Source organism: Trachymyrmex cornetzi, unplaced genomic scaffold, assembly GCF_001594075.2.
Source record: "Trachymyrmex cornetzi isolate Tcor2-1 unplaced genomic scaffold, Tcor1.1 scaffold302, whole genome shotgun sequence".
In the NCBI taxonomy this organism is placed as follows: Eukaryota; Metazoa; Arthropoda; class Insecta; order Hymenoptera; family Formicidae; genus Trachymyrmex; species Trachymyrmex cornetzi.
The window spans coordinates 927,193-942,906 of NW_017297714.1; the positions used below are offsets into that span (position 1 = coordinate 927,193).

Genomic DNA, 15,714 nt, shown 5'->3' on the forward strand with positions numbered 1-15,714 from the left:
ACGCTTTTCGCGACATGCGGTCGAGCGTTATCATGCAACAAAATGACTTTGCATCGATTGTTGACTACGGATGATCTTTTTTGCATTAATACGTCACTCAATCGGTATAATTGCTGTTGGCAGCGATCAGCTGTAACGGTTTCATTTGGACCCAAGAGTTCGTAATACAGCACACCTTACTGGTCCCACCAAACGCACAGCAAGGTCTTATGCCCGTGAGTATTCCTCTTCGGCGTTGAAGCGGATGGTTGGCCGGAGTCCATCCATGATTTTTTCCGCTTGGGATTATCAAAATAAATCCATTTTTCATCGTCAGTCACGATACGCCACAAAAACTCTTTTTTCTTTGCCTGGCAAACAAAGAAGTCGCAATAGTCAAACGATTCAAAATGGCATTTTCTGACAACTCATGTGGTAGCCATTTCCCTTCCTTATGAATCTTTCCCATGGCATGCAAGCGTTTTGAGACGGCCATTGGAGTAACATTTAACAGCTGTTCCGACAACTCTAAAAGCATTTGGGCTGGATTCTTATCGAGCAATTCTTGCAACTCGACATCTTCAAATTTTTTCGGCTGTCCTGGACGTCTTTGTCTCTCACATCAAAATCACCGTTTCGGGAGCGTTGAAACCAAACTCTACATGTTGATTCAGATGGAGTTTCATCACCATACATTTCGGATAATAAGCGATGCGCTTCAGCTGCGGTTTTCTTGAGGTCGAAGTAGTGAAGAAGCACATGTCGGAAAAACAGCTTATCGCGATTCATTTTCAATCGATTGGAAAATCTCTTTGGCGTCGAGAAATCTAACCTGTGAGGATTGAATCACTTTCAGCGATGTCTAAACTACAAAAGACATGTAACGTCATCGTCGAAACTCGTCAGCGTTGGAAGCAGAGCCCTCTAATAGCGAGCGATAGGAATTAAGTTTAACACCTAATATATAAATTAATATACGCACGCGTATTATGTATTATAATGGAGGAAAAAAAATTCCATTTCGTTTTCTTCACTTCTCACATTATGTGTATGATTTATTTATTTCATTTGGATATTATCATTCAAGACAGAGTGAGAGAGAGAGAGAGAGAGTGTGTGTGTGCGTGTGTGTGCGTGCGTGCGTGCGTGCATGTGTTACTGTTTATTTATATGAGCATATTTTATTGCAGTTTAATAAATAGATAATTTATTTTATTTCGGATGTAAGTGTGCTTAAAGCATTTTTATGACTATTTTAATTATTAGAATCTTTAAATATAATCTCGTTTAATATTTAATATGTGTGATATCGAGATCTAGTGTCTAGATCTTGACGCTGATGTGCTATTTTCGTAAACGAGTGAAAGTTTGTTTTTACCAAATATTTGACGACGAGAAGTAGTGAAATTCTACTTTATACATGCGGAAAAAAAATCGATGACATCATGTTATTCAATTGTCGATAAAATACCGCGTTTTGGAAACATTTATTGAATGGCAGTTTCATCCATGATGCGGTAACGTCAAAGCTGCAATAGCGAATTGAACGTAGATCGAAAAGAAAAAAATGAAAAAACCATGACAGGAACATGTCAACATAGTTAGAAATGTTGCGTATGACAAACATCGACACGATGCCGGAGGGAGACAATTATAAGATGCACATTTTTTTTTTTGAACGCCGCTCGATCTCTTTGAGATAAATTGGAAACCTAGGACGACGTCTTGTACAGTTTCATCGCGCCGATTGTTCGCTCGTAATGATTGCATTCCTTGTCATTCGTCGCTGCGGTAGCGAGACCTCCCGCAAAAAGACATCAGAAGAAGACTCTCCTGAAACGAAAAATGATCTAAAAGAAAAAAACGTCCCGCTGACAGGGGACAAAAGCGAGCCGCGTCAAAGGTCGCCCGTGATCCCACACAGGTCCCACACAGTGCCACGCTTTCCAAGCTTCTCTTTCGCAATTCACCAATCTCCGCATCACATAAATGTGTATGTCTGTTTGTATGTGTATTATGTGTATGTATGGCTGTATGTCATGTAGAAAGAGGAATATTTATCGAGGCACGAGTAAGAGTGTTATTTCGGATGACCTACCTGGGGTGCATTGACTTTGGACGTCCAGGTCTACATACACATACGTGATCGACGGATGTTCTAATTACCGAGTTGTATAGAAAACGCCCTGCCAGCTTTTTATCTCGTCTGCATCCTCCCTCTCTTAGCGAAGAGCTCTGTGCAGGCTCTACTTTGCCGCTAAGAAGGGCCATCCGCTTTGATAAGATGAACAGAGCTGAAAGATACTTCCTTACCCTTCGTGATCTTCTGCATTCGTGCCGACATTGATTAACCCCGTGTTACTCGATCCCGACGTCGCGTCGTAGCGTTACTTAATGTAATATACCTCGATTGTAACAAGGGGGTAAACAGAGCTACTTTAGTTTATTTCAACGTTTTAATATTTATTGTGTTGTTTAATAAGAGAAAAGTGAAATCGTATAAGAATATAAGAAATTTAAAAAAACTTTCTAAGTAAATTATGTAGCAAATTTTATGAAAAATTGATCGAGTTTGAGGAATTCAAAAAATTATTTTGAAATATTTTAGAAAAAGGAAAATGAGAGAGAAAGAAAGAGAAATATATATTATTTATAATTTATTATTATATTGTCTTTTTCTCTCTCTTTCTTTTTTTTTTCTCTCCTTCATATTTTACATCACAAAATTACCTTACAATTGATTGTTTCTCCTAAATAACTTCAATAATATCAGAAATATAAAAACGTCAAAATATCAATGATATTCGTTGTCAAATCGATTTTCCGATTTTCGTCAAACCTCACAGAATTAACGATCTATGTATATATCTGCATAGACATCAAACGTTGCGTTCTCTGAATGTAGGCGTCCTGCCGATTGAAAAAAGGATGGAAGGTAAGGTAGGTTCTCTGTCGCTATACGGATAAATGGTGCTTTTTGTGGTCACCGCCGAAAAAGAGAAGGAGAGAAAGAAGAAGAGCTAAAGAAAAGGAAAATATAAGATGTGGGGTATAAGATGCTGCACATCCCTTCGTCTTATACCTGATGCTATCCGATGCGATCGGCCCTTCGAAATCAGTTCCTGGAAGAGTTTACGAACACACAACTCACAAGCCGTGCGTGTAGTATACTCGATCACATGCACACGTCCGTAGACTTCTCGTTCGTGCTATGAAAACTCTCAGTCGCCGGTGGAACGTCGACCGCTGCGCTTCCTGTTGCCGTCTTGTTTTCGGTTGCCAGATGCTCCTTCCTTCAAAAGTTCTCTCGTCGAGTGGCGGCACATCGACACTTCTACGGACAAATTACAAATGGTTTTTATTTTTAATTATTTTCGTCACGAGAACACTTCTTTTGCTTGGAGAAGAAAAATGTCGCGAAGAGATTTTGAATTTTATTGGTGTCACGATATTTTTCGACATTTAATTTTTTTTGCACACATTTTCTGTATTGCAGTAATCACATTATTAAAAATGATGGAATTCTAAGTGTTTTGATTGCATTTATATCGACGTGACTTTCGCGGTAATGTGACACGATTTCGTGACGGTGATGTGGTAAGGTGTCATCGAAGAGTGTGAGATGCGGCTTTGTGTGCGGGGGATCACATTAGCAGACGAGAAGGATAAGGAATTGGCATACGAAAGAAGAGCACTCGCTCGTGACAAATATCCTTTATGATGTGGTGCGTGATTCCGATTAAACTGATTCAGACGATTACATCCGTCTGTTGTAACACATTGAAATCCCTTCTAAAAAGCTATATCCAGTTCTTTTCCTGTGTCTCTACTAAGAAAGAATATCCAAGCAACAAATTATTTTATTCTTGATGCGTCACAAGATGTCTCCAAATCAATGAATGTTCTTTTGTCTGCCAGATCAAAAAAATGTTTCAATGAGAAATATGTCAAAGCATTTATGGTCTGATATTAGCGATTAAATATTAAAAATTTCCAATTAATCAGACTTTAGGAAAAAAATAGACGTCAAAATCATATTTTTAGATCATTTTAAATAGACTTCACTTTAATAAAATTTGATTTTTATAAAGATGTATAATTTTAAACAATGAAAAGATGGAATGAATTTTAGTCTCTACAGTCTTACTAACAATAAAAGAAATTATTATAATTATATTATTTGATAAAGTTTTAAAAAGATTTTTTAATTTCTTAGAAATAGTGTATACATAATATTAAGAAAATTGATTGAAAAATGTTTAACACAAATGAGCGAAGATCATGTCCGGTCAAAATAGGTCTTGATGCCTAATAATGTTTTTGTGTAAATTTTACAATTTTAGTTCAAACAAATTACACGCTGATTATTTGTTGATCTCTATAAACACAGTTCTGAACTGAAGCTGGAGTACATAATATCATAAATTAAATTTCACAAGCAATTTAATGTTCTTATATTAACGAGCGTTTTCAAAATATAAACAAGTAATCGGCGTGTAGTTTATTTGAAGTGGAACTTGTAAAACTTAAACAAAAATATTATTAGATGTCCGCTTTAATTGGATAATATTATGGTATTCTTCGCTCATTTGTGGTATATATATTTTGTTTCCATGCGTCGATTTGTCCAATAATCCGATTTTGATTTTAATAATAAATTCTTTGATAAATCTGGCATCAACTTTCGTTATTAAGATTTGGAATTTGTGAAATATTTAGTATGATAATTAATTAACGCATTACCTCATTAACACAGTATTAATAGCGATTGCGATTATACGCTTCCAATATTAATTTAAAAAATTTACACACGCACACAGAAAAATATCATTATACTGCTAAGAAGTGACTTATGGTTTTCTGTTCCTACACTAGACTGTACTCTCTTTCTCACTTTCAACAAATATCAAACATACCTATCTCATTTCAAGTTCCAAAAGTGTACACTAGTTCAACTACAGAAAACAGACCTTTAAAAGAAAGAAAATAAATCACTTTGAGCAATCACTTTTCTTAGCAATAGAATGACATTTTTTACTAGGATTTAAAATATGTTTCGGATAAATTTGATGCTCGTGATGAACTTTTTTTTATTATAGATTTATAGATATACGAACTTTTGAAATATTTGAAACAAATAATTATTATTTGCATACAGTATCTATTTTTCTTACATTTATATAATAATAGTTAATATAAAAATATTTTCTTTATAATTAATAATCGCAATGCGCGCACAATTAACATCATTAAACATTTCCTCGCACCCTTTCATAAACGTTCGCGTGGCCAAGATAATTTTAACGAAACGTTGCATCACGGAGGGATGCTCGTATTACATAGAGGATATATTTATACGTATTTAGCACGAGGACGAATAATTCATACTGCACTTGTTAGCACCACGGTAGGGAGCGATCCGACGACGCATGGAAACAAATTTGCCACGCTGAATAATTTCACGAAACGCTAACGCAACTTTATTCGTGAAACGTTTGCGAAATATTTCGACCGGTTTCCTCTTTCGCGAACGTAGACGCATTTCCGCTGTTCAGTTTCGGATGGTCATTTTGTTAACTGCGATCGCGCATGCACTCGTTGTGCGCCTTCGACCGAGCACGTTCGTAATTAATCTCGCGTCTTTTCCGCGTCCTCATCATAGTGAACAGACGCTGAATAATGCGAGACATGAGAGGTGGTTCACGTAGTTGTCTCTTGTCGATTTTCATCGGAGATCATCGGTTAGTCGTAACGTTTGAAAAAATAAATGGAAACAGAGAGACTTTATTCTTGTGAGATTTAAAGACCATTCAATCCGCGAGTTATCGAATGATTGAATTCCGTTTTTATGTTGCAAAAATTTGTAGATCGTCCCTTCTATCGTTCTCGATGCTTTTTTGTAGTCGTATGCCGTACGCGGGATGCATAGAGAGATATTGACTTTAGCTTTATGTGACACGTTTAGAACTCGAATGGAGGAATTAAATCTATATAATTTGTCGGATCCATTTTAGATCCGCTTTAACCCAGGACGCTCCGCATCTTGATCCATTATGCAAGAGATTCATCATTTTTTAATTCCTGATGAGTCTCATAAGAATAAAAGCCAATCGACAGAGATAGACGGGAACCGAAAGGAATTCAATAATTTCTAAAGCAATTCTTGATATGGAAAATCAGGAATTTCTTATCTTGGGAGCTTCCTGAATTCTTGTCGGTTCCTCTCATTTCCTGTAAATAAAGGGGAAATTTCTGTTTACAGTCGACAATGGTCTGGCAACGAAGAGGACGAAGGAACAAGGACGGGCCACATGACGACCGAACATCCCTTGGCCGAGGCTACGATCCCTCTGGTCAGTCATTCCAGGCTGCAGGAGCCGTCTTCCGTCCTGAATGTTGCCAATGTGCCCACCGGCGGAAGTCAAAATGCTGCGCATCGCGCACAGAGCCAGCAGGAGAGCGTACTGCAGAAATTCCGTAAGAGCTTCTCGCTAAGGTTCCACAAGAAGGGCAGTAAGGAGAGCAACGAGGAATGTCCCATGGAAGACAATGATGGCACCGGACCATTGGATGAGGAGGAAGGCACAGAATCGCCTTCCGTAACCACCTCCGAGCAAAGCAGTCAAAGCCAACACAAAGACGATTCTAGCAATGACCAGAAATTCCGGTTCGTATCACGGTTGCTTACTCTCTTTGATCGAGTAGAATCTTAGACTTAGGTCACGAAGATATTGTTATTACAACGTTGATTACGGTAGGCGTAAAGAATAATTTGTTCATATCTTGTCGATATGAAGAGTTGGCTTTAGTATAACAATCTGTATATTATCCAGTATACATATATATATAAATTCCAAGATTCAAATGAGATATATGAATATTTAAAACATGCTTTTATGAGCTGGATACAGGTTAATAATGTGCATAATTTATTTAAAACATCAAAAATTATAAATATTTCAATCCAAGTTTTGGATCCTTTTCAATGTAATATAAAATATAATTATACAGTAATCGACCATAGTTATTACATATCTGTATATCCTATAAAGGCAAGATATGCAAATGACTATGTTTATATCAGTCTAAGAGGCGAATACCTCATTAATTTAATTTCTTTAATTTTGAACATATCACTTCCTTATTTCAAAAGTGACACTCAAAAAGTAAAAAAACGTAATTTTCAAGTTATTACGGGAGAATAAGTTAAGTAAGGATTACTCTATCAATTATCAAAAATTGAATTCATAAAAAATTATCACAAAAAATTGTTGAAATCGACACATTTCAAAAAGTGAGGGTAAAACGAAAATAACAAAAATAACATTTTATTATGTTTATAATTATTCTTTTTGCCAATATTTGATCTAATAATTTCTATCAAGTTGAAAAATTTTTCCCTTTTTCTGAAAAATTTAATTTTTTAAGTTGTCACTTTTGTAATAATTACCTTTTTTAAAATATATTTCATGTTAAAGAAAACGAAATTATTTTTAAAACAGAGTATGTATATTATTGAGTCTAAAATTAATGTATTATAAATTCCAAATTTTAGCGATTATATAAATATAAACTATCAAATTCAATTCAATTACATGTTTGACATAGGGAGTGATAAAAGATCGTATCGATTCTTTAATGACAATCGTCTTGAGAGGAGAAGCACGACTTAACCGAATATGTTTAGGTTTGGCCCACTCGTCTGGAGGAGCAGCAAGGAGAGAAAAAAGGGCAATAAAGCTGCCCGAAACGCTAAATGCAACAGTGGAGACAGCGGTATACAAATCGAGGTGAGAAGATGAAAGAGAGAAAACGAAAGGAAAAAAGGCAAATTTTCTAATTTTCTCTACGTTCTTTCGAAAAATAAGTTGCGAGTTCAAGAAATAATGTTCAAATGACGTCTAAGGGTGTTTGAAAGATTGAAACAGTTTTTAAACGAAATAGGAGAATCTTACGCGGCTGAAAGACATCTTAATCTTTCAAACTTCCTCCAAACATCTTTCGGACGATTTAGGTAGCGTCCTCAAAGTGTTGCACGACTCAACGAAAAAGAATTGACACATGAAGGAAGTAAATATCATAAACGTTTTGCACGAATGACATAGATGGTATCTGGTGGAGCGTTGACTGGGGGCAGTGGCGGCGGAGTGATGGGGGGTGGTGACAGCTCCGAGTCCCACGATACGGACGATATTCCCGACGACACTGACAGCCCTCCAGCTCTTCGCAGGCGAGTTACCGATAAATTGCGGCCCCAGTCCGAGCTCATCAACCAGATACTGATTGACAAGTTCAAGGTAAACTTTTTATTCCTTTCTCTTATCATTATGTTAACGCCTCTCATATTTTTATTTCAGAAAATGTTTCAGTTTGCACGGAACAGTATGATATCGATACATTAATTTCTTACAACGTAAAAATATTGGATTGGAACAAAAGTTTTGTAGCGTTATTTTATTTGTATTATGTCTGTTTTTAAAAAAAATTTGGAATAGTATAATTTTGCGATTATACCATTCGATATTAGAACAAAGTTTTAACTTTTTAAAATCCATTTTTTGAAATGCGTAATAATTCAGTAACAAAATTTACAAATTTTATGTTTTAACGTATTTTTATTCGAAATACATTATTTTATCTCTTAAAACATCTTGAGTTGTGGCTATATGCTCCTTAATTATATGTCAGTAACAAAAAAATTTTAGAAAGGATTTTGTAGAGAAAACTTTAAGTTGTCATGTTAGAAAATAAAAAAATGTTCGCAAATTTTTTTGGGGCACGTGACAGGTCTACAAAGTGAGAAGAAAATTTCCCATTTTGTACAGCTCGTAGTTTTCTATATGTAAAAGTTACTTCACTCACAGAAACGCAAAAAAACTTTTCGAAAGTAGAGATTTCAAGCTTTAAAATCTTTTTTAAAAATTTAAGTTTTATTCATTTTTAACGAAGTTGTAGCTACTTGAACTTCGAAGTTTTTAGCGCTACGAACTTTTGTTCCAATTCAACAGTTGATGCAAATCGCGATAAATATTGTAATGGAGAGTGTTCAATATTAATTAAATCAAGTGCGCAATTTTTAACTTTATTGTTTGTTTTTTGGGTCAAGATTAGATTGGCAGGGAATTAACAAATGGCTCTTTTCATAAAGATAATCGATTCTATACGTAAAAGTTCAAATATATTTTGCAGCAAATATAATTCGCTTTTCCGAATTAATCTCTCGCGAGACAAGGACATACACGCGATTAGAAATTATTTTTATATAAATCGTATATATAATCCCAGACGATTTATTTTTGTATATTTCTTTTAGCTGTAAACGATGACTTACATTAGTCATTAATAGTAACATGATATTCATGATGCTTATCGGTGTTATTGTCGTAACTGTTTCCTCGATAGAGCCAGAATTAGTCATCTCTACGTATGATTTGATCACGTTTGCAGAGAGATTCACTTACGCCACTTCGTGATTCGTTTTTATATCGCAAGCACCAGGATACCGAGAAAGGAAACGCGCTCGTCATTAGTCGATATGGAGCAGTTCGTGCGATCGTCCAGAATTTAACTCACGGTGTAAAGAACTTGTTATGTTCGTGTCTGTTGTTGCCTGAATATATTTCGTGCGTGAAATACAATCGTTGTGTGTATATTAATCATTCCATACAAAAGTCCGTACAAAAGTTCTTTTGATGCTATCGAAGAATAATGTCGACAATTGGCGGAGAACAAAAAGTAAAGTGTCATTAATTTATATACATTTACAAGTAATATTGTTCCTGATTTCCATTAAAAATATTTGCATACATCTTAAAATTATCATCTTTTTAATATTTTGGCAGATTTGAAATAAATTTTTTTCTTAATAAATAATCATTAATTTTCAACTTATATACACATATATAAGCATAATTGGATAACGAAAATTTGAAAAGAAAGATTTTCCATGATTAAACTTTGAAAAATCAAATAGATAACAAAACGCAATTAATTTTATAATTAGAGTTTAGTGTAATACAATTTGAATATTTGCAGTACTTTAATCACGAAGTATTGATAACGTTGCATTATCGCTTAAAATCATACTAATATAAAATTTCTCAAATATCTTATTTACTTTGAAGTTTTATCAATTACAACAGCCATATCACGATAATTATTAATCTATTCGACTTTTTCACATATCGACTGCACCGAAATAATATTCGTATAAGAACAAAAGGAAAAGATGGATGTTCATACGAGATGAAGTGACAAGTTCTATCCATCATTATATTATATTTTTTTACATTAATTTAATTAATTTTATTTTTAATCATAACGACAATTAATTTATACTGTATTTTACTTCATAATACTGCATGACATTATTCTTGAACACTATTTATAGCTTGAATATTGTTTTTACTTATATGTCATATACGTTATTTATCTCAAAATTTGTAATTATGTATTTACTAATTTTAATTAACTGAATGTTATTTTATGCAATTGCGGCTGATGAAGACTGATTGAATTAGGTCAAAACTGGTTCCGTTATATCGTGCTAATTTTAAACTGACAAATTAGAATTGTATAATTAATCATACATCTTTTATCTTTGCGTATTTTGGTCTATTTTTTAACATATTTTTTTATTTTATTCTTTTTTAGAATAACATACGAAATTTTACAAGTTAATATTTGAAGCTAAATTGTAGATATAATGCAAAGTACTAGAAAATAAACAGTAATCTCTATATTTCTACTAAGGAAGAATTCATTCTGAACTAGCCAAAGTATTATAAACAGCATATTAGGAAATTAAAAATATTTTATACAGACTATATCAGAACACACATACTACTATTTTTTTCTCGGAAATGAATAATGGTCCGAAGTTAGAGAAAAAATTTCATTCTCAATTTCATTCTCAATTTACCTATTTGAACTAACGGTGATTTTGAAAAAACTAACCGGAAGTAAGCTCTGAGCCAGGTTTGACATTGTAAATAGGAACATAGATCATACAAGATATTGTTGGATAGGTCTTTTAAAATTAAACAATTTTTGCTTAAACTTTTTTTGATATCACGATTTACAAGAAAAATAAAGAAATATGAGTCATTCAGGCATTAATATCGGGAGTTCAAATTAAAATTTTAACCAAAGGTGGATAAGAGATCAAGTTTTACGTGATGAATCGAGTGGTGGTATTTATATGAATAGAAATAAAGTGGAAAGTAAGAAAACTATAATAGATCCTTAAATTTTTAATCGAAACATAGGAAAATAAAATATCATTAGATAGGTCTATTGCAAAGAAATATTTTTAAATAAAAAAGTTTTAATATCTTTTACTCTTAACAAAAAATAATATTATTTCTTATTAATGTTTTTGTTTCAATTAAAATAAAAATGGAAGAAAAAGTATTTTTAAATTTTCTTAATCACATAAGGTTTGATCCTAAAAATGTACTTAATTTAAACTCCAGATAATTATCAGTGTCTAGATAAATGAATGATTCATAATCTATGACACTTCCTTATTTTTCTCGTAAACTGTAAATATCAAAAAAATTTTAAACAAGTGTTATTTGTTTTTAAAAGACCCAGTCAACGATCTCCTCGAACTGTGCTTCTATTTAAAATTTCAGATTTGACCCAGTCTATCCTACTTTCAGCAATTTCCGAAAAACTAAAATGCCACTGTTAGACAATTCAGATAGCTTTACTAGTAAAAATTCTTTCCCCAACTTGCAAATTTATTTTTAAAAAAAAGGGTAATTTGATACATTCTGTATAGATTAAATATAGTTATCTTTGTATATCTAAAGATTACAAAATTCTTATGAAATTTGAAAGAACAGTTTTATATTAGAAATAAAAAAAAAGAGCAAGGGAGATTTATATCTTTCGGATAAAAGCAACATAAAAGAACCTTTACTGTATCTTACAGTTATATTGAAATAGCACATAGTGAAGAAACGTATTAAATTTCTCGTTATTTCCAACAAATTTAATACGTTCATGATACGTAGACCTGCGATATAACTCGCTGCGAATTGCAGAGAAAATAGGGAACTTACGCGTTTCATCTTGGAAGTGCGATGAATTAAGCGCGTTCCGCGCGACACAAATTAATTGCAGTCTCTCATCAAAATCGCACGACTGTTCCAGGCGGATCTGCAGAATCGTACGTCGCGGCATAATCACGTGCGTCGCACGAACAGCGATTTAGGAGGGCAGAGATTGCTCCAATGGGACACCAGATCTGGATACGTTCACAATTATCGCAGGATGCTGTCAACTCCGTCACCGATCAAATCGAGACCGCCAAGGCTCAGCCCGAGGCACTCCTCCCATGATATCGTTACGCTCAGAAGGTGCGTTTAATCATCACAATCGCGCTTGTGTTCAAGCAACCCTTGTCGCGTACGCCTCATTAAATCATCGCCATTTACGAATCACGTCGGCTCTTCGCGAAGGCTGGGGAAACCCAGGCAATCGTTGCATTTGGATCCTTGAACTGATAGAAGTACGATTGATTAGAGAAGCCTCTTGAAAAGCTTTAACAAGAGAAAAATATATAAATATAAAGAACTTTTTTCTTTTTAGATAGGTATAAAACCATCGAAGCTATTCAAGCGATTTTCAGTAATGAGAAAAGGAGTTTGAATAAGGCAAACCCTATTAAAAGCTTTAATGATCTTTCTTATTATTCTCAAAGCTACTTTCTTAATGTATTCTATCCAAAAGATTTTCTGAACAGAGAATTATAATTGAGAGAGAAGTTTTCTTCTCATAACATTATCTTATAATGTTATCCTATTTTTCATTACAATTCCTTCAGATATCTCGAATCGAACCATTTAAAAATATTTATAAGTGTATATTTTTATGCGTAAAATTGTTGCATTCGATAAATACATGATTTAATTATGAAATATATTACTTTTCTTAATATATTCTATCTAAAAAATTACGAAATTTAAAAGATGGAACTAGAATTGAAAGAGAATTTTTTTTATAATATCATCTTACAATATTATTATCTTACATTTTCTTTTATGTGATTTTTCCAAATACCTCGAACTAAAACCTTTTTAAAAATGAGTGTCTTGTTTAACACATAAAATATATAAAATTGTCATATTTGATAGACTTAATCAAAATATATACTATTTATTTAAATGTGTTTTATCTAAAAAAAGTTACAAGATGTTTTTTAATTGAATTGTAATTGATAGAAGCTTTCTCCTGTATAATATTATCTTATAATATTATTATTTTACACATCTTTTATTACAATTTTTTAAAATATCAAACTAAAGCTTTTAAAAATATTGAATATTTTGTTTTACGCTCAAAGTTGTCACATTCTATTTAACAGATGTATAGTTAAAATATATATTTGAGATCCAAGCAACGTTTCCTTGGGTTTCCAGAATCGATGCGAGCATAATCTTTCGCACTCTGCAAGTGTGAAAAAGCTAGCAGTGTCAAGGAGGCATTAAAAGAAAAGAGAAACATACGAAGTAAAAAGATATATCGCTTGTTAATTCCGCTCTTTTTAGCCGCACGGCCATACCTACTGTAGCCTGACGCGCTCGCTCGCTCGCTGCTTTTTTATTTTCGAATCAATAACAATTCTGACTTCCTCTCACAAACGCGGCACTTATATTGCGATTCCCACATCTTGAATCAACAACCCCCGAAAAACAAGTGACAACTTGGGAAAACTTAAAATTCTTTGTTCTCGAACCTTTCCAGTAAATCGAGGGAGACCAGTGGTAGGTAGACGGGTATTATAACAAACCACCTTCTTTTAATCTTTCCTCCAGTAAAAAGTTGATCTGTGCCACGCGTAACATACGTATATATACATATGTATATATGCATACCTCTTGTCGTGTGTTGTACTCTATATATATATATATATATTATACATATACATATTATACCTACCTATACTGTAATCTGTTGCTGAATGTTGTACCGATATGCTTAATACCTGAGTACACGCTTTTGTCGATCCCTTCGCTCGATACGCCGCACGTTAACGCGGTACAAAAACGAATTAATGTCGAATTAACGTTTTCTCTTTTTCTCGCGCTCTTTAGTAACGCGAAAGGGAGGAGTTCTCGGACAAATTTGAGGCGGTCGCTTAGCCAGCCACTGGGAATCAATCAGCTTTCGCCACTAATGCGCGCCAAAACCGCAGGTAATCATCGTATTTGATCTTTTAACTTAAGATAGACTTCGAGCTCTCTGACGTAGATCACGTTCCTCTCGTCTTGTCTACCAAGCACGCGCGTAGACTGTTCTCTTATCGTCTGTAAAATACGAGAGACGGCACTTCTTGAATCATCTCTATCGAGAAGAATTACTTATATCACTCGAAATATTATTTCCAAATTAATCGTAGATCATTCTAGATTTTTAAAAGATACATTATACAATTATATTAATGTAATATAAAAAAATTGAGACGGAAAGAAAAGCGCAAGAGAATAATACAGAAACTAAGATTCTTTTTAACAATCATTTTTATTAAGTAAATATTCAAAAAGATATTTTCATGCGGTATCGGAATTGTTGGAGGGATTCTGTCAGAACGCGTTTGCTGGGTGGACAGAGTTTACACGCCAGTAGAAAATCCTCGATGACATCTAGTGCACTGTATACCACAGAGATCACCAGTTTCTCTCTAGACATCACCTTGAAGAGTATTCAGCATGCATTCCTCGTAAAGATATTGTTGAAACATTCACATCGTGTTGCCATCGAATGCACCCTCTTAATAAAGAGAAAGAAAAGAGAAGGGAAGCTAATTATGCGAGAGTAAGGAATGGGACGTCCCTATTGTAATAATCATGCTCAGTTTCATCCCTGTAAGAACGTTGCTTCGTGTAGAAACGTTTCTGTTTTGCGTTATAATAATAAGGAACCCGGTTTGCCGGAGAACCTAGTAAAAGCATTTTCTTGCACGTTCGTAGCTCTCCTTCCCGCGAGAGATGCGACTTCCCGAGGGTGCGATCAATTCGCACGTACGCGGTTAACTGAATACTTAAGAGAGACTCCGGCGGACTTGGTTACCTTCTCTCGAGGAATCTCATGAAAACTACTGTTTCATTCTTTTTCCGCTCACGCCGAGAGCTGCACAATGGACGGTTTTTGGCCCGGGGGCTGACGTACTTGTTGTCCCAATAACTTCCAGAGGGATTCCTTCAACGAGCGTAAACGGAGCGAAATGTCGTTCACGTTGTAGGACGCTTTGTAGGAATCGATTGTTTTATTCAGACAAAACATTTATATTAAAGAATTAAATGAAAAGATATTTCTTTGAAAAAGTTAATTTTGTTTGGTTTATTTTTTTAGATTTTTAATATATCCTCTTCGTAATTTTTTTTTTGCAAATAAGTTGCAATATACAGGGTGGACCATCTGAAGTGATCCAGTCAAATATCTCGAAAACTAGTAGGGATAGAGAAAAATGTTTCGTATGAAAAGTTTAGGGTTACACGGGGGAAGTATGGTACTGACCTTGAAAAATCCTTGGAAGGTCATTTTGAAGGTCATTCAGGGGTCACGATGGTTTTTTTAAATGGAACCCCTAGTTTTTCACCATGGGATGAGAAAGCTGGTTTCAAGCCCTTTACGAAACACTGGTTGTGGTCCACAATCCGCCCACTGGGGTCCGAGTTATGGACCATCAAAGTCATTGATGAACTACTCTTAGCGCTACCCAGGAAC

General features: G+C 34.3%; 1 protein-coding gene across 1 annotated transcript in view; it reads left to right on the forward strand.

Moving 5' to 3' along the window:
* The window catches only part of RhoGEF3 (Rho guanine nucleotide exchange factor 3), a 179,008-nt gene that overhangs the window by 150,204 nt on the left and 13,090 nt on the right, over window positions 1-15,714 (forward strand). Inside the window, exons 13-17 of the mRNA XM_018509523.1 lie at window positions 6,242-6,646; window positions 7,667-7,769; window positions 8,085-8,276; window positions 12,139-12,344; window positions 14,082-14,182. Coding sequence (XP_018365025.1) covers window positions 6,242-6,646; window positions 7,667-7,769; window positions 8,085-8,276; window positions 12,139-12,344; window positions 14,082-14,182 — 1,007 coding nt within the window. The remainder of the gene's footprint in view (window positions 1-6,241; window positions 6,647-7,666; window positions 7,770-8,084; window positions 8,277-12,138; window positions 12,345-14,081; window positions 14,183-15,714) is intronic.